Consider the following 20,663-nt stretch of genomic DNA (forward strand, 5'->3'; position numbering starts at 1 on the left):
TAAACTTAGTGCAAATATATGGGAGTCCAGAGAGGTCACATAAAGCTTATTCTCGATCATAACCCCATCTAAAAAACACGTTAAAATTGTGCAGCAGCAGGATTCCAGTCAAACCAGTGAGTTTGGCGGTTTTGAGACATCATCTTGTATTGAAAAAAAAACCTTTTTCATTTTGCCGACGCGCATGGCTACGGCGACGCGCGCGCATACCAGAAACCGGAGACAAGAGAATGTCATAACTTCAATTCTGAGTCTCATAACATTTTTAAGACTTTAAGTAAAAAGTAAAAAACAAGCAGTCCCATCTGTACGAGAAAAAAATAACAAGTTTTCATGTTTTTTTGGAAATTGTATTTGCTGTATTCTTACAGTGTTTTTCTTTATGTCTTGCATGCAGGTTACAATGGAGAGATTGTGTTCACCATTTCCTCCGGTGATCCAACTAATCGTTTCACCATCCACCCCAACGGTAGCATCACCACCATCATGGGGCTTGACCGCGAGACGCAATCCTTCTACAATCTTGAGATCACTGCCACGGACCAAGCCGCCGACCCGGCCCTGCAGAAGTCCAGCATGGCCCAAGTCACCATCATCGTCTTGGACATCAACGACAACGCACCGGTCTTCACCACGGGTAACTATGCAACCGTGCGAGAGGACACCGACGTCGGAGAGGTCGTGATGTTCGTCCAAGCGGTCGACGCTGATGTTGAGAAGAACAGTTACATCGAGTTCTCCCTGTCTGGAGTTACAGATGGAGTATTCCTGATCAACCCGGTCGATGGCAACATCCGCTTGTTGAAGTCCCTGGATAGAGAGACTGTCCCCGAGTACAACATCACAGTCAATGCCACCGACAAAGGCCAACCCCCTCAATTCACCACCATGGACATTGTAATCAAGGTCTTGGATGTCAACGATAACGGGCCCGTCTTCGATTTGGACTCTTATCATTCCTCTCTACCAGAGGATGTTCCTGTTGGCTTGGAATTCCTCAAGGTGGGTGCGGCTGATGCGGATGAAGGGATCAATGCAGAGCTGCGATTCTCCATCTTCAACGGCAACTACGACTCGGACTTTGACATCGACCAGACCACCGGAGTCCTATCTGTTGCCAACGCGCTGGACCGTGAGCGCCGCTCGTCCTACTCGCTGATCGTCCGCGCTCAGGATAACGGAGATGGATCGCATATCTCCTCCACCACCGTCACGATCACCGTCCAAGACATCAACGACAATGCCCCAGTATTCCTGACGCCTTACACCCCGAGAATCACAGAGAACAACCAACCGGGAGCTCTCGTGGTCCAAGTATCTGCCACCGATGATGACGAGGGGACCAACGGCCAGTTGACGTACCGCATCAAAGGCAACGACTATGACGGTCTCTTCACCATTGTACCTGACACTGGGGTAATCAACGTAGCTGCGTTGCTAAATCGTGAGGAGGTGGACAGCTACACGCTCAGGATTGTCGCTCAGGATTCAGGTTGGTGAACACACTTGTTCTTCTCTTAGACCCTGGGTCTAATTTCATGAAGCTTCTCAGCACAGAATTTTGATAAGCAAAATAGTTGCTTTGCAAAAGCAATCAAAGTTCCATATGATAGTTCCAGATGATGTTGCCATATGATTGACTACGTCTCAACAGATTTTTGCTTATCATATTTTTGATTATCTTTCAATGTGACTATTGGCAATTTAAAAAAATATCATTGTTATAAAGGTCATCAAGGTTTATTTTTTTCAAAAAGAAAAAGTTCTTCATCCTCCTTAGTCCTTAGCATTCATAAAAAGATTTCAAAGCCTTTATCTCCATATCAATGCAGCATCTTGTTTTTTTCATAAAAACTTTTAAAATTGACACAATCCAAGCAAAACCAACACTTCAACAAGTGCAATAGTGGTTTTTGGTATTTAGATCAAGTTTCTGTCTACCCTCTGTTGATACAAGCATGGTTAAATTCCCCAGCGAGGTCTGATTAATAAGTGGGTCAGGCAAACAGACACAATTTAAGAGTTTGTCATGAATGGGGAAATTGGGTTTGTTTGGCAGTGGCACAGTTTGCGGATCAGCCGGGCCACTCGTTCTCACTCCTCAGCGAGATCAATCTATTGTCGTCAGGGGTACTGGGGAGGCCGGCAAATCAATCAGGTCATGTATAGTTAAAACCACACACCAACAAAAAAAACCTACATTTTTCTGTCCCACGAAAGTATACTTTCAGTACCTTGTGATTGCATTCAGTTCTCACTAATGGGAAGCACATCTCTCAGGTTTTTTTCATGTAGATGATAGATGTAGCATTGGTAGACTCCAGTCACGAATCAGTTTTGTCGTAGATGTCGTAGTCTGACACAATCTTTTCTTTTAAATTCTGGATGTCTTGCTTTTGCCCTATATGTAAACATACATCATGTTGAGTCATTTTGAAACCTAGTTTCTGCTCATTAACGTCCATACTATTTACTTTCATAACAATCCTGGAAATTGGAGAAGTTGAATTTGTGAGACATCTTTCAAGGAGCTAATCTGCCTGCATCCATGGGGGTCTAGGAGTGACCTTACCTCAAAGCGGGTACAATGAATGGCTGAATTTATAAACTTGTGGTAAATTTATTGGCTGCATAAAACCCCCTAACCCTAGAATAATAAGGAACCTGTATCATAACGGTTCCAAAACAAAACTATTATCCAAAGATTTAAGAGTCGATTAACTTCATTCTTTTTACCTTTTTTCTGGCACGAAAACTAGACATCGATGACTAGGGACTCATTGATACGTCTAGAGCTCAAGCCTGCTTTTTGGTCGAATCATTAAAAGGAATTTTTATTCCCTATGCTCAAATCATCATGTCAACTTCAATTTATATCGAAATATAATTTAACCCTAACTCCCTAGGCATTTTCGCTGTGATGCAACCTCAATCCTGCAAAATCTTCCAACCGCCTACATGTTGTCAGTTTTTTTCTTGAATGTGGTCCTTTGAAGGGTGGCCACTGCCTCAATCCTGTGAACTCCAGCAATCACTGTCAATATGTTGAGGCAGAGCCAGTGACATCCTGGAGCAGTGCTAAGAATTTTAAGTATAATCTAGGCCTAAATTTCTGCACGGCTGAGCATTTATGCACAAGGTCTGGCCCAAGACCTTGACACAGTGCATCTTCCAAAATAAGCCACACATTTTTGCCATGTATAGCCTCAATCCTGCAAAATTCTGCGTTTTGCAAAGAGGATTCTGGAGGATTTGGGAAGGTTAGGGTTAAATTTTCCTTGAGAGTATGGCGCTTCTGGAAAGACAAATGCCATCAACACTTTTGCAAAAGTCCAGGGACTGAAAGATCAAGAAGATATCTTGTTGAAACACAGTTCGATGACAAAAACCATTACCGTTCAAATAGGTGTGTGACTGGTTTATAAGGATGACATCAGTGTTCGTGTTTTCCTGTTACTCATGAAAAGCGCTTTTCAAAAATTGATTGAATCTAGTGATAGGATGCAAGAAGAAAGAGGCATGTATGGTTGGAAATAAAAACTGCCCTTGGCATTGAAGCAGCTCAACATTTGAACCTGTTGCTCATATCTGACTCCTGGCCACCTGCCCTGCCCCTGTTTCCTGAAGCTTGTGTTCTTACAAGTGGCTTAAAAAATTGATGATGTCATCTATTATGTACATGTATGTTGCTAGCTGTTCAAGACATTTGCTGTTGGTAGATTAGAAGTAGTTTTATGGATGGAAATGTGAAGCAACTTTGAACATTTGAACCTGTTGCTCATGTCCCGCAGCTGCCCTGGACAGTGATATTTCCTGGGGCTCATCTTCGTTAAGTAGCTTTACAAATTGATGATGTCACTTATCATGACATGACATGTTCTGTACATGTTGTCGGATGTCCAAGACATGCACTTTGGTACATGTAGTTTCAAAGTCAATTTGTTCTAGTGAAAAGTACATTTGTTTGGGAAAATAACAAGTATTTTATGGTTATTTTGTAAGCAATTGAATTTAATTCAAGTTGCTCTCAAAGTACGTGCAGGTATCCACTATTGGGGAAAAACTGGTGAAACATTCAAATAATTGAATAGGTGGTCTTCATGGTGGTATTTACAATATATTATATTTACATTGTTCATTTTTAAACAAGTTTACAAATGTATACTGTACTGTTACAAATAGGAATTCATGTTCAGGTGTTTTGGTGAAATGTTGGATTTTTTTCTCCAGTACCGCAATACATGTAAAAATTAGGTTATTGGAAAAAACCTAAAGAGTTTTGAAAGATGGAATATAATTTAGGCAAAAGTGAGCTAAATTACCCATTGTGCACATACATGTACGTGTAATTTACCTTCACAGAACTGGTTTGCACAGAATATAGAGTGACTGTGCGTAATCACCTGTCTGCTAAAAATAGAATCATCAGAATGACACGCACCTAGATTTTTTTCCCAATCGGAAACTATTTCCCAAGTTTTGACAGCAGGTAAAATCAGTCAACCCTTTTGTTGGCAACGACTAATTCTATGGAGTGAATGCCAGGGCACTGCGGCGGAACCTTAATTGATTAGTCTGCAGGATTTCTCCTTGGGTGATTTGTAATTGGCTGTTAATTTCCCATGACTTCCTCGCGTGTTGCCTGCGCTTGTCCCAGGCCAATTCAGGCCGGACCCCGCTGCTTGTTTGGCTGTGCAAATATAGGCTAATTTGTAGTACTTATGTGGGAAGCAAACTGGTTAATGTGTCTATGTACATGTACAAGTGTACACAATGTTTATATACATTTAGTAAGGTTACATTGTATACAATGTAATTAAATGTACACAGATCACTAATTGAATGAAACACCATGATGAGGGAGATTGAAATTACATTTTAAGTCTGCTCAGGAAAATAACCAGAAAGTGTAGTCAACTTTCGCCTGATATTTTGGTTGTGGATGATGTACATGTAAATGGCTAAAGGTACATGTACGGTACGTTATCAAAGTACGTTTTGACATGAGCATTGTTTGAGTTTCATAAGTGGTTCATGAATATATTCAAGACTCCACTCAACTGTCTTGAAGTTCTGTCCCATTTTAACTTCATGTTTTCTCAAAGAGAAAGTGGTAAGGTTCATGAAAACATATTTGCCTTAAAGACTGTCTTGCAATTCTGTCGCATTTCAAATTCCAGGTTTTTTCATATATCCATTAGAGAAAGTGGTCGTATCGGCTCCATGCGCAAAAACAAGAGGGGGTGTTTTTTTACTACTTTTGAGAGCGATTTTGAGGTGCAATTTATTTTATTTTGAATACGTTTGCTCAAAGCTGCAGCATCTTCGCATGAGTCAGGGGTGTGAAATCTCAGCTTTAAAGCTGATTTCAGCTGTTTTTGTTTTGGATTTCAGCTTTTTCCCCCCTCACTTGCTGTGTACAAAAGTATAGGAGATTTCCAAAGTTCAGCTTTTTTTACACCTTTTCCAGCTGTTTTCAGCTATTTTTATCAGTGGTCACTCACACCCCTGATGAGTGTCAGGCATTGTCTGGCAATGCATTCCATGATGTCTCTTCCAGTGGTCCCCTCCCCCCCCCCCCCAACTCTCTTAGTTTCTTACCATTGTGGGGTACTTGTGCACAGAGCTCTTAGAAGTGCTTCATGTTATTTCTCCAATTTTTCCAAGACAAGACCAATACCCTCTTCCAAAAATGACAAGTTTTTCCCTTTAAAAACCTGCTCCAGGTGGCCACATGAATGTCCTTTTCGGCGTTCATGTAGCCTGTAACTTCACTCTTTTGTTTGGAAACAGCGGAATGTTATCTTTCCCTTTGGAATGGGCTTGGGGTCCCTACCAGTGTCTGATTACACCGCTTGGAGGTTCTCCCATGGCTGGGCAAGGAGCTGAGGCCGCTCCCTCAACTGGTGCTTAGTCCACAGTCACTGGACCCTGTGATTTGATGCCAGTGGTTTTTGGGCCCAATATCTGGAGGGCATGTGATTAATTCTTGGGTTTTCCTGGGAAATTGTGTGGCGGTTTCTGTGATGGGAGAAGGCTTATTGTCCTAAAAATGGTCATTGTGTTTCACACAGGTTGACCGCTCTGTTATTAAAGAAATTATCTACATGTATACTTTTTTTCCGATGAGGTAGAAAGTGGGGGAAAATGAGCTTTTTCCCCTCATTTGTTTCAGGCCCTAACCCTGCTGAATCCAACAGGCTCCAACTATATCAACCCGTTGGAGCCTGTTGGATTGAGCAGTAAACTCCTTGTGCAAATTCAGAATAAGTGAGAGGTTTGCGGTATCGCCATGTGGAAATATCTCTTTTGTGAGTATGTGTGGTTCTGAAGAGAACCTGTTGGAATAACTCGACGTTTCGAACAGTATGCTCTGTTACATATTCAGAGTCCGATTCTGTTGGGTACTGATAAATAATGCCAAGTTGGACTCTGTTGGATCCAGCAGACAATTAAAAATTAGGCGCAGTTGGTTTCTGTTGGATTGAGCAGGAAGTAACCGTTGGACTCTGTTGGATTTAGTAGGGTAGTCCTGAGGAACCCTAAGGGGGTTAAAGTTTTAATGTGAGTACATTATGTTGCTGCCAAGACTGTCTTTTCTTTCTTGTATCTCAGATTCTGGAAACTTTTTATTAAGGCTTTTGGGGCATTTCCACAAGAAAAAATACAGTTAAGCACACCAGTAGTTAGTCAGCAGAAATAAATGTATTTCATCGGTACATGTTTTGTACCTACATAACACTTCACAACTTTGCAATTAAGTAACCAAATTTCCTTTTGTTTATCCAAACTAATGGAAAAAATTCCTCTGTTTATTTCTCTTCCCAGTCTCACAAACTTCTTCACAAAATCCTAGACTACCGTCCTTTAATTTTTCAATTTATTTCAAGCATCAAAATTTGCCTTGAAAAAGAGAGCGCCTCCACTTATCCTTACACACACTGTGTATACATTTGGCAGAAAATGCCTTCAAGGAAGTTCTGGAGTTCATTCGGCTGACTTGCGATTCCAGATTAGTTGCTACCAAATAGTTGTTGACAAAGCCCTCAGGATTTGATTTTTTTTTTGTAAGCTTCATTAATTTTTTACCCGTGAACGCTCCCCTGCAAGCTTTTTCCTTATTTGGAGGATAAGCACCTTCCTAAATGCACAGAAGATTGATTTGATACAGTTATAACGCTGGTTTGTTGTAATCTTTTCAGCACTTTTGAAACTTTACGGTAAAGAATCGAACCAGTAAAGCCAGAAGTCAGTTCTGTGTGCGCACATGCTCGGGGGATTAACGGATATTCCGGAGTCTTTATTGAAAGTGCCAGTCCCCATTTCTCGGGGTAAAACAAACTGAACATGACTGGTGTATCGATCGGGGAGATTTTCGGGCAAAGTCGCCGAGCCACCCTCCGGTTTGCTGACAGAACTGAAGCCGTACTTTATATACTCGGAGATGGTTATCATGTTACAGGATCGAAAGGTGGATTCATTGCCTGGGAGGGCAGGCATTGTTGTGTGTAAACCATGCCCTGGTTGAGCAAAATTAAGACAGAAACTACTAAAAAAAACCTCTGGAACAAATGTTTCGATGCAATACAATTTGCTCTGGTTGCCAAAAGTCTTTTAAAATTTAACCAGTAGTGAATCATCTGAAGCGTTATGCAGACCGAACAGCTGAAAGCACTGGCTTTGATATTGCCAAACGTTCTCAAGATCCAAGACTTGTCAAACCTTGTTGCAATCATGACTCCATGTTAAACGAAAGCAGGAAATAAAAATTAGGTTTTCAAACTAGAGCTGTGTTTACTGTGGCTATTCAGACAGAAAAAAAAGATTTTGTACATTTTTTTAAATTCAAGATATTAATTCCCACACACATGTTGCTTCTTATGTTGAGAAAATTGTGTGTGTGCAGTTATAAGAACTGGATCAAGGACTGAAGCTAGTCCAAAAATAAGAACAAGGTAGCTGTCCAACCCGTGAATTTGTGGAGTTGAACCAGGATTGGCCAGGTTGGAATTTACCACTCACGGGTCAAAATGGCAATTGTGTGAAACGGCCTCATGGGTGCCATATGTGCACCGCAGACATTGAAGATCGCTCGGACCAGTGTGCTAAGTTACACAATGAAATTCTTGTGGTTCATGAAATTTTATGATTCGCACTAAAACCAACAAGAAAGCACAAACACACTTTTACTGTTCATGGAAATAGTCGCATGCAGAACACTTCAACCGACAGTACAACCACTCTTAGGTTATTCACTCTGTTCTGATCTGTCCATTAGATGACCCGCAAGAACACCGTTTTTTCTCAATAAAATTATCTCGGCTTCGTAAATCACCAAATCGCATTCCCGCAATGAGAGTGCAGACATAAATAAAAGTCAACTTGTTAGTTTCAAGTGCATATGTACACAGTTTCAGAACGAGCTTGTTTATTTACCCGTGACTTGCCCTGGAAAAACACGACCCACTTGTATAATTTTTTTTTTCAATTTCCATTAAAGTCAAACTGTTTACACAGTGTGTGCTTCATGTGCCAAACATGACCCAGTTGTGAAATTTATTTTCATTTAAAAATCAAATATTTAGAGCTAAACATACCGGTATCTGTGGCAGAATAAATCCCCCCCGCCCTCCGGCAATTTATTTGGTGAGGGAAGAGTTCTTGGAGTCGTCAGTGGCTTTGAAGTCACTAGGTTCAGAAATGCAGTGGCATACGTGACAAAATCAATGTATTAAAAAAATGGGCAAAACTATTTTAATGGTAACTCGTCGTTAAAAAGGTGAGAGAAAATAATATTATTGGGCCCAGGGGGGAGAAAACAGCATCCACATGTATTTCTTTTCCTTTGATGGGAACTCACTTAGGTAGAGGAATAAATCAGTGGATAATGTCTTTGTGTTCTGGCTGGCTTTGACCCCAAGTCTGTAGGGAGTAGCCATGGGTGGCTGGCAACTTTCAGAAGAAGAGTGGCTCAAAGTCTTGAAAGATTTCTCAATTAAAGGGAGGGTTGTCAAGTCACTGTAAATCTGTCTCTTGCCAATGTAATTGTAGTTTGGGCCCGAGCTATCGCGCTGAGCAAATAAGTGAAAGGTAATGCTTTCAGGAACAAACTTGCTTCAAAAAGTTACAAAATCCATTAATTTAATAGATTCTGAAGAGAATACAAACCTACCGGTACTTTTTTGTTTCCTTCCTGATTAACACCAACTCCCCAGTGTATTTTACTTAGTATGCCAAAATCCTTCACTAACCCTGCTTGCTTTAGGACTTCATCCGCTGAAATCCACCACAAGACCACCACTACTATAGGTGGATTTTGAGGGACTTGGTACTCACGGCTTGTCTACCAAAATCCCCAAAATGGGAGGATGGATTTTGATGGAGTGTGGGAAGGAATAGGGTTAAAGCCAGTGCGAGAATGCTTTTACTTATGTACAATGTAGATGCATTTGTACTTCTTCTTTTAAAGTTAGGTGTACCGTACTCTGAAAGCAAAGATACATCCGGCTATTTATAGCTAGAATTCACTCTTAAATCCACGAGGTTGTTGTCACACAGGAAATCTCCGATTACCCTATACGCATTGTCTTACATCACAGAGGGTGTTAAATCAAAGAATTAATTTACTGGAGGAAATTGGATCAGGAGGATTTTCAGATTTGCAAGTTGTTGATGACCACATTGTCATGACAGAAATGTCCTGTCCCCTCCCCTTTAATCCTCTTTAATCCTACAACAATTAAAAGCTGTCCTCCGTCTTTGTCACTTTGAACCACCTGCAGGGAGTCCACCACGCGAGGGCGCCACAGACATCCTCATCACCGTCGCAGATGACAACGACAATCCACCTCAGTTTGCATACCCCCTCTACATTACGACCTTACAGGAGGAAATCGGTCCCAACAGTCCGGTCCTCCGAGTCACTGCTAACGATGCTGACTCCACTGCTGACTTGAGGTATGGTCGTCATTTCTTGCTGTTGGGACCTGGAGAGGAAGACAGGTGTTTAAGTCCTCCATCTGACAATCTGTTTTCAAGTTTACGTCACTGGGTTTTTGTAACATGGCCGGCCAGGATTTTAAAGTCTTTCACTTCAGAACAAGTCAAAAGTAATATTTTTGAACACTGTTATGTTTGTATGGTAATATCAAACATGAAATATTAATAAAATGTGTTATTTAAATGAATAGAAAATGACAGTACTCTACTATATCAAAAGACATCTTTTATAATGGGATCAATAAAAAAAAATATGACGGGAATCATAATAAAGCTGAACCGTTTTCAGTATTGCCAGATAAAACAAAATATACAAACTTGATACCATTGTTGTCTATCGGTTGAAATAGAAAAGAAGTGAAAAACAGAGAATTAAAAGTGAGAACTCAAAATATTCCACATTTCATTTGTACCTTTTTGTTAAATAGGTATTTTGAGAATGACGGCTTGTGTTTAAAAAAAAAAAGGAAATCAAGTTTTTTGGGGATGACAATTTTTAGATGAACTTGTGGGGAAACTTTCGAAAATTTTGACCAAACATTAAAGTTTAATAATTTCACAATTTGAAACGTTTTCGTTTTATCCATTCTTGTACATATAGATACAGACTGGATACAGCCATCGGGAACAAGTTCACAATTAATCCAATCACGGGCCAGATCCTGACCACGTCCGGCCGATTGGACAGAGAAGACCAAGCCAGCTATGACATCATCGTCACCGTGGAGGACGGCACCACGTGGACCAGCCAAACCACCGTCAGAGTCAATCTGCTGGATATCAACGACAATGCTCCACAGTTTGCTGTGCAGAGCTATCAAGCCCTTATACCTGCTACAACATCAACAGGTTGGTGTTTCCAATGAATTACAATATCCACTTTGGGATTGAGCTGTTCCTCCTCAAGCCTGTCAGTTAACACTCGATACTTAACCCTAACGCCCTAGCGTCTTTTACTAGGAACTGGACCAAGTCCATCAAAATCCATCAGTCACTATGCTTCCAATACAAAACTGTACATGACATAATGGAATCCACCACTGACACAATGGTTGACATTCATGGACTTGCTAAACATGGCTTTTATGGCAATAAGAGTACAGGAAGCTAGGCAAAATGCCCTTGCACTGCTTCAGGCCATTAGGCCCAAGTCTGTCATACTCCATCAATATTTAGTCACGCCAGGCCTCCTGGACCCCAAAATCCACCAAAATGGGGAGATGGATTTTGATGGAGTTGGGGTTGTTAGGGTTAAGATGTCGCAGATATAGCGTAGTAGCAGTCTTAAAGCCTTCAATGAAAGTCTTGTTTTATGGACTCTTTGCACAAGTACTCCTAAATGGTGAAAACGATCGACCCAAAATGCAGCTATCGCTACCACTCGTCACATCCGGAAACACTGCAGGTTTTTGCTCATTATCGCACCCCTAGGCTTTTGGCTGATTGTCGCACTCCATTTGCAGCACAAACCTTTGCACAATTACAATATGACTTTATCTGAGACTTTCACTCTGCACCATCTACAGTTTATACAAGTTAGAACGCATCACCACAGCTTTCTATGTGTTTAATTTGAACAGGTTTGTTTTGATAGTGTTTTTGCATGTCCAAGAAATCTCCCAGACGACTGCATGAATGAGTTATGTTTTATCCTTTTCTTTTCTTTTCAGGTACCATTGTACTGGGCGTCCAAGCTCAGGATGCTGATATCGGAGACAACGCCAGGCTGACGTACTCCATCACTAATGGCGACGTAACCAAATTCACTATTGATGCCGATACCGGCGTCATCACCACAGCACAGCCCCTGACGTCACAAAGTTCAGCCTATACTCTGGAAGTGTCTGCAAGAGACAGCGATCCAGCACACGCTCCAGCCACAGCCACAGTACAGGTCACATTTGATGCCTCAGGTCAGTTCCCGTCATTCCAGAGTCCATCCAACGGTGCTGTGTACACATTTGACGAGGACGTGGCTACCGACACCGAGGTTGTGACCTTTCAAGCATCCAGTCCCAAGACCGGGCAGGAGGGAACCGTGACCTATCATATAATGGGAGGGAACGTCGATGACAGATTTGACGTAGATTCTCAAAGCGGAAGGCTGACCATTGCTCAGAGTTTGAATTACGAGGACAACCAGAGGTTTTTACTTCTGATCGAAGCACGCGACGGCAGCACTCCACCTTTGACCAGTTTACTACAGATTGAGGTGAACGTGAATGACGTCAATGACAATTATCCGGTCTTTGATCAGGCAACATACAGTGGCAGAGTAACAGAAGAATTACCAGCCGGAGTTGATGTAGTACAAGTCCACGCTACTGATGCAGACAGCGGGCTTTTCGGTAACATCCTATACACACTGCTTAACGGCAACACTAATAACAACTTCAGAATTGATCGCAATTCTGGATTGCTGGAAACTAACAAAGTCCTAGATCGGGAGACAATTGCTGACTACACGTTGACAGTACAGGCTGAGGATCAGGGTAGCCCTGCTAAAACTGCAGCAGTAACAGTGCACGTAACTGTTGATGATATCAACGACAATCCCCTCAGCTTTACCAACTTGTTCAGCGCTACGGTACCTGAAAATGCACCCGTTGACACCGATGTCATAACAATTACAACAACCGACCCTGACTCTGTGAAAAATGTCCAGTATTCTATAATAAGCGGTGGAGACGGTGCATTCGCCATCGATCCGGTTACAGGACAGATGCGAGTAAATGGAACCTTAGACAGAGAGGTCAAAGGTCAGTACCAGGTGGGTGTCTCGGCAGACGATGGGTCATACAGGAAAGATACCACCGTCACCATCACCATATCGGACATCAATGACAATGCACCGGCATTTATCGAGCCATCCTACAGTGTCAGCCTTCCGGAGGGCTTGCCCTCAGGGTCTGCCGCTCTGCAAGTCAGCGCCCAAGATGAGGACCTTGGAGCTAACCAGGATGTCTACTACACCATGAAAACCATGTCTGACCATTTCATCATCAACGAAGACACGGGCTACATCACTGTCAGTAATCCGGTGAACTTCATCCATTCAGGTGGCTCACCCGATCCCAACGTCTATCATCTTCAGGTCCTTGCAAGAGACCGTGGCATACCTGCCTTGTACTCCGAGGTCCAGGTCACTGTGACCATCTACGATGCCAATGAGTATCCTCCAGTCTTTGAAGAGACGCAATACTTCTCTCCCGTACCATTCAGTGCCGCTGTGGCTACCCCAATCCTGCAGGTTGTTGCCACCGAGACCATAGATCAAGGCCAGAATGCACAAGTCCGGTATGCCATTATTGGAGGTAACGGATCCACACGCTTTGATGTCGATCAGGATTCTGGCTGGATCAAAGTCAAGTTGAATCTCCAAGCTGACGTCGGAAGCTATTATGACATCATCGTTGAGGCGGAGGACCAGGGAAGACCTTCACCTCTAAGTGTGCAAGTCAATGTACAGCTTCTGGTCACCGGCGACAATGACAATACACCATCATTTGATCAGTCGACTTACTTGGTTTCTGTGTATGAAGACTTGTCGGTTGGGTCGGAAGTCACTGTGATAACAGCATCGGATGCAGATGCTGGCATGAATGGAAAACTTGTATATTCTATCGTGAGTGGTAACGAAGCAGGTCTGTTTGCAATAGAAGAGGAAACAGGATCAGTGACTGTGGCTAAGGCTCTTGATTACGAGGATTTGACATCCCACACCATGCAGATCAAAGCCAAGGACCGGGGATGGCAGAGCAGGGAGAGCAGCACCATCCTAACGGTCAACCTACTTGACGCCGACGATAATCCTCCCATCTTCAATCCCAATCAGTACAACCCTCAAGTAGCAGAGAACTCTCCAAGCGCAACGTACGTCACAACAGTCACGGCCACTGACGCAGACACTGGCGTGAACGCCGAGTTCACTTATGACATCATCGGGGGCGACGGCAAAGACTACTTCACCATCAATCGTGATACTGGAGTGATCCGAACCCAAGGAAACTTGGATTATGAGGCAAGCTTGAATGTCTTCCAGCTGTCGGTGGAGGCTGCCAATGAGGACACATCCATGTTTGGTATCGCTCACGTCACAGTACAGCTCACGGGAGTGAATGAGTACTATCCACACTTCGTCCAGCCTTCCTACCAGTTCTCGGTCAGCGAAGCTGCTCCAGATAGGCAAGTTGTTGGGATGGTGTATGCCAGTGACGCAGATCACGGACCAGATGGGGAAGTCCAGTACCTCCTAGTTGGCTCCAGCAACCACCAAGGCTTTGCCATTGATTCCTTTAGTGGGGAGATTACAGTGTCCTATGCAAACGGACAGCTGGACAGGGAAACTGAGGACACCATTGTCTTGTCGGTTCTTGCCAAGAACAGTGAACCCATCACGGGAGACAATGTGGATGAAGTCCAGGTCACTATCACTATACTTGATGCCAATGACCCGCCGCAGTTCCTGGATAATCTCTACCAAGCCAGCGTTAGCGAGGTTGATGGTACTGGAACATATGTCACCACAGTCACTGCCGTTGAATATGACCAGAACAATGACTTCCGGCAGTTCTCGTATGAAATTGTTGACGGAAATCTCCTCAACGCCTTTGAGATTGATGCCGATTCTGGGAGTATCACTGTTGCTTCAGCACTCGATCGGGAGACCGTAGCAACATACCGACTACGGATCGGTGCAATTGACACAGGCGAGCCACCCCAAACAGGCTATACAGAAGTTGTAGTGAACATAGACGATGTGAATGATAATGGCCCCATATTTCTACCGGGAAACGATGTCGGTTATGTCTCTGAAAATGAAGCCATCAACACCATTGTCATGACGTTGAATGCCACCGATCCAGATCTCAACTCAAACCCAGATTTGTTCAGATTTTTCTTGGTACCCAATGCCGACAGTCCATCTTTCACGTTGGAATCGACCACTGGTATCCTGCGTACTACTCGCACACTGGATCGAGAGGTCAAGAGCGACTATTATCTCTCCATCGAAAGCCGAGATGGTGCCACGCCAGAGATGACGGCTGTATCAACTATCCATATCATTGTGCAGGACCAAAACGATAATCCCTCGTCTGAACGTGATGCACGCATTGAGGTCAAAGCTTATCAGTCTGTATTCCCAGGTGGTTCAATAGGAGTTGTCCGACCCATAGATCTTGATACCGGTGACGTCTTTGTTTGTCAGATTGTCAGCGGAGATTTGAATGTCTTCTCTTTGCAGCCGGGATGCGTTCTGAACTCCAGGATGCATTCAACTGAATCTGACTACACACTAGAAATCTCTGGAGACGACGGCCAGCATTCAAGCGTCAACTCCAATTTTGATGTCTCCTTCAGAGCTTTCAACAACGCCTCACTCGCCAACAGCATCACCCTCCGGATTTCCGGTGTTGTGTCGGAGACATTCCTGTCCAACCACTACGATCGCTTCTCTGCCTCAGTGTCTGCATTCCTGAGTAATCGAGAGTCACTACTTATTTTGAGTCTGAACAATGTTCAAGATGACAGCAATAAGATGGACTTAATCCTAGCCGTGAAAAGAGATTCTGGGTACTTGCTGCGTGAAGATGTAACCAAGCTGATCAACGACAACAAAGCCACTATTACGAGTCAATCGGGAGTTACCATCGACGAAGTCGACTATTCCCCTTGCTCAATCAACCCTTGCATGAACTCGGGAACCTGCGATGATCGCATGCAACTGATTCATACCACCGTCATCATCGACAGTCCCTCAATCATCTTTGTCACCCCGTCGATACATCGCGTCTTCCACTGCGCTTGCCATGGTGAGTTCTTCGGAGAGTTTTGCCAGGACCAAATCAACCAGTGCGACCCAGATCCGTGCCAGAATGAAGGTGTATGCACAGACTTGATTGGTGACTACAGTTGCTCCTGCCCACCGGGATTCACCGGCAAACAATGTGGCACCAACATAGATGATTGCGCGGACAGACCCTGTATGAACGGCGGTGATTGCGAGGACTTAGTGAATGGGTACTCATGCCACTGCACTGAAGGCTACAACGGCAACAACTGCCAGAATGGTCCCTGTGCCTTGCAGCCGTGTCTGAACGGAGGTACCTGTATCGAGGACGGTAGTAGTTACAGATGCGAGTGTCGGTACGGTGAATCGGGCGATATCTGTGAGATCATGAGCGTTGGATTCCAACAGGGCTCCTACATGGAGTTCCTTGCCCTCTCTCCCGACCTGAACATCATCACCCTGCATTTCACCACGGTCTCACCGAACTCGCTTCTCATGTACAACCACGACGGGACGTCCACTGCCAATGCGGAATTCCTGACTCTGGAGATTGTGGCAGGCAAGATGCAGTTTTCTTACAATCTTGGAGACGGCATCACGATGATTACAACTGACAAGATGGTATCTGATGGACAATGGCACAAAGTGGAAGCTAGACGCAATGGCAAGGTGAGTTTATCGAGTATTGTTATTTCTTACTCTAGGAACAAAAATTCAAGTTATTTATGTCTTTAACCAGTTCACGCCGGATGACATGTATACCCGCAAAGGTTTTGCGGTGTTCGGAACAGATGACAGATAAACACGCAGGAAGCGAAGCTGGAAATATCTGTCAGCGACCCGCTCACAGCGAGTGAGGCCGAAAATATGAGTGTGCTGCCCGAGGGTGATGGCTTCAACCCGCCTGGCATGAGGTTGATTGTAATGTAATCCTGCGCCTTGTTCCGTTCTTGTCAAAAAAATATCCCGGCGCGAACTGGTTAAACGGATAATCTTTTTGTTTTTCCTGATGGATCCTGCCTCAGCCAAATTGCAGTGCACATCAGGAAGGAACTGATATTCTGATACCATAAAGAAAAAGTTATCAAGAAAAGAAAATGTTTGTCCTGTACTGACATTTTGTAATCTCTTTTTAAAAAAAAATGTCTCACAGCCATCTGTAACAAAAAAAAAATTCAGGCTGCTCAGCTGGAGAGCAAAACAATGCCTTTTGCATTTGACTAGATGCAGTATTATTCTATTAAGTCGTTACCGTTACAGATTTAGTTGACGCCAGTTTCAGGAAATTTAGGATACGAAGTACAGGCCTTGAGTAGGCCAATGTTAATTAGATCAACCTTAATTCAATAAATAATAATTCAGTTTATTTATAGCAGGAGAGTCCGGACAGAAGATGATAAAAAAACATGATTTGCAGCGCTTGATGCAAGAATTTCCAAATATTGGGTTTATATTTTTAGTCCATAAATACACATTTTGGTAACTAATACGCCACTAAACTCCTCATAATTTCACTAATTTACACCCGTTTAGTAAAACTCCACCGAGGCATCAAATGTTGTGACACGGTTATGCTCAGCCACTCCCCCAACACCTTGGAGTTCAAGTCCAAGCGATAAAAAATACCTGGTGTCTGTTTCAAAAACAAGCGCCCCACGTTAGGGTCCCTGTGTTTAAAAAAACCCTGACCTAGGGCTGTTAAACCTGACAGAGTATGAAGACATGAAACTGGCAGGTGACGCGTAATTACCGGTTCTTGATAGATTTATCACGCGTTGCTAATGGTGTCCTGGGCTTTCAAAACCGCCCATTTCGTTTGGTATCGATGACCAGTGAGTCGGGATTTTTTTTTGTCAAACTGTACTCGGATTGGCGGTCTCATATAAACTTCTTTGTAATAACAAAAAAGTGCAGTATCACGCATAAATGTTTAGCCGTCTTCAAAATTATGGGTTTCGTTTGACTCTTTCTGATGGGAATGCCCCTATGGGGTGAATAGCTTTCTGAGAAGGAAAAAAAGTAAGACCTGAAAATTGTCTAAATAATGAAACTGGGTAAAAGGATTAATGGAAAACGAGGCATGCAAGGAATGATGCCTTTTGACAAGTCGATGAATTTTCCAGATGAAATAAATGTCTCAATGCGTCTCTGTCTTGGGAGACTCTTAAATGAGGCACCAAATCAAGTCATCCTTGCAATAAGATTAAAGAACAGAAAAATGTAAATACTTGAAATACGCAATCAAAATTTCTCAACCGTTATTTTGTTAAGCCAGGTTCATACTTCATGCGAATGCAAATGCGGAGCGAATTTGACGTCATGAAACGTTCGCTGCAAAATTCCCCGAAGTTGAAATATGTTCAACTTTTGTGAATTTGCAGCGCGAAGACTTGCCATGACTTCATAAATTCGTGTTCGCTTTTGTACTGAGTAAGAACCGGCGTTTACACCATTCTAAACAAATTGACTTTATGAAAGGATTGTACCTGTATCTGTATGGGTACATTGCAGAAATCTTTTTATGTGTATACATGTAAATATGAAATCCACACAATAAGTGATGTCAATGAAGAGCAGCAACGCTTGTCAGTTAAAAGTTGAAATGTATCGTCTGATAAATGAACGGAAACAGGCACATCAACAGGAGGTTTTTGCACAACCAACACCCAGCGCATGACTCACGTCAGTCTAAATCCCTTTAAATTAGTAGAATTGAAATCCAAGAAGCGAGTATTACAGCTGGCTGGCCTCCCTCGGGCCTCATAAATCAGCCTCACTGAGGGCATGTAAGTCAGGCCAATCAGGGTTCAAATTCGTCAAAACCAAACCGGTGTGTCTTATTGCAAAAACTGAACCAGCACGTAACTGGTACTATGTAGCAGTTCACCAAAACCAGGTCTGATCAGATGGGCAATCGTGGCATGTGAATAAGCATACAATTCATACTTTGTGAAATCACCGGGGGCAAGACAAGTGGACGTGATTATTCTTGCATCATAACAATTTCAATCCTGTCTTTTTGTATTGGATCAAGAGCAAGTTTTTGCCCTTTACCTACCAGTACATGTATTTGGATTGTCCTGAATTCCAAATTTTTTTATTCGTCCCGAATTTATTCGTTTGTTGAATCACTTGGACAACCCAAACAAGTGCACAATATCCAGATGGATACCATGAAAATGAATGCTTTGTAAAACTTGGCATCGCACATTCACATTGATGTAGCAGAATGCTGACCGACCTTGACTGGGTTGAACTTGCCTGCAGAAGTACAAGTCATTGTTTCCTGATTACTTCCTAAACGACAGATAATGTCAAAAACACAAACGTCAATTATGTAATTCTATTCTATTCTTTTTAAAATAAATTACAATGAAAACTTTTATGTTTAATCACAACTGCACAGTTATTTTTTATTAAAAGATCTTCAGTAAGATGGAATTTGCATCAGGATGATGAAATTTCAATATCGGGTTTTGCTGTTCATATTTTTATTTTCAATTTTTTTTTTTTTTTTTGGACGTATCTTTTTTTAGTTTGTGAATTTTTTTCTCACAATCACTTGGGACAACTCTGAGTATACAGTGTTTATAAAAATACGTCGGTAAGGGCAAAATGTTATATTGAATATCTTCAATAGTTCATGCAGATTTTAAATTGCAAATTTGTTGGAAATCATCCTGTATATTGGTTTTGATTAGTGAGAATGCTACTTGGTTACTTGTCCATTGAAAGAAGTATTATTTTGTTCACCACCAAATTTACGGAAACATGAATAAGTATAACTTTAAAAGTCACCTACTTAAAACTGTCACTGCGCCCAAAATGAATCCTAAATCTTGATGTACATGGATTTCTTTATTGGTCTTTGGAGACTTCTTTTTTCGCTCTCCTTCAAATAAACTGTGATATCTGTCTGTTGACGGAAAAATCCCAGTGAGTTGCACTTCGCCTTGGCAAGTTCAGTGAGATAGCCCCCCTTCTCCCCCCCCTACATTCACCAACATACACAAGCAGCTGGGTTATTTATGGAGTTCACTTGCTGGTCAAGTCTATGAATGGTGGTATGCGCTTCTGTAGAGGTAGCTGGAGAAAGTTAAAGGGATGAACAAAACTCTCTCTAAAAAAAATGGCCCTGCTTGAGGAGATGTAGTTAAATGTTTGGTTGCTGTTTGAGCTTTACGTATATTTAATGAATTACATACAATAATGATCGGTCATCTAAAACCTAAGTGATGTAATAAAATTATGAAAAAGGAATTTCACCTTGTTCATAATTTCAATAAACTTGAAATTGCCTCCAAATTCAACTGACTATAGGGAGAAGCAAATTGGAATGAGCTGTCATTGCCAGTTCTGTTGTAGATCATTCTACATGCAGGGCAGGCTTTGCTTGTTCAACAAGATTTTTGTTTCATGGCTCCCAGAAGGGTTTACCCTCCTATTACCAAACAAAATATCTGTAAAAGATACGACTTGCCGATTGGCGGCGGGATTGATGATCACAAATCAAGCATTTTTCCGCATTGTGTAACAAGAGACGCTAATCTACACCGGCTTTGCAACAGGAGAAATTGGTGTTAATGGGTCTTAGTGTGAGGAAATCCCACGAGATGGGAGCCGGCACAGGCCGCACGTAGACCACTACATCAGGCTCACCTGTTGCAACAAATCATGGTTGTGTCAACTTCTTGCTACCCTGGTGCAGAAACATGAGAAAACATACATGTCATGTGAGGGAACCCTAAGGAGAGAGGACATTCTTATCTGGGGAAGAACAGAAGCACACGAGCAGTTCCAGCATTATGAAATGAAATATATAATGCCCATGACAGAGCCAATTAACCATGATTTCTAATTAATGATTTAGAGA

At 42.5% G+C, this 20,663-nt stretch overlaps 1 protein-coding gene across 1 annotated transcript in view; it reads left to right on the plus strand.

The window, feature by feature from the left end:
* Positions 1 to 20,663, plus strand: part of LOC119727898 (protocadherin Fat 4-like) — a 46,164-nt gene that overhangs the window by 16,072 nt on the left and 9,429 nt on the right. Inside the window, exons 4-7 of the mRNA XM_038199976.1 lie at positions 398 to 1,492; positions 9,783 to 9,957; positions 10,601 to 10,848; positions 11,670 to 16,459. Of these exons, the coding sequence (XP_038055904.1) occupies positions 398 to 1,492; positions 9,783 to 9,957; positions 10,601 to 10,848; positions 11,670 to 16,459 (6,308 nt within the window). The remainder of the gene's footprint in view (positions 1 to 397; positions 1,493 to 9,782; positions 9,958 to 10,600; positions 10,849 to 11,669; positions 16,460 to 20,663) is intronic.

This window comes from Patiria miniata, unplaced genomic scaffold (assembly GCF_015706575.1).
Source record: "Patiria miniata isolate m_02_andy unplaced genomic scaffold, ASM1570657v1 HiC_scaffold_20, whole genome shotgun sequence".
Classification (NCBI taxonomy): Eukaryota; Metazoa; Echinodermata; class Asteroidea; order Valvatida; family Asterinidae; genus Patiria; species Patiria miniata.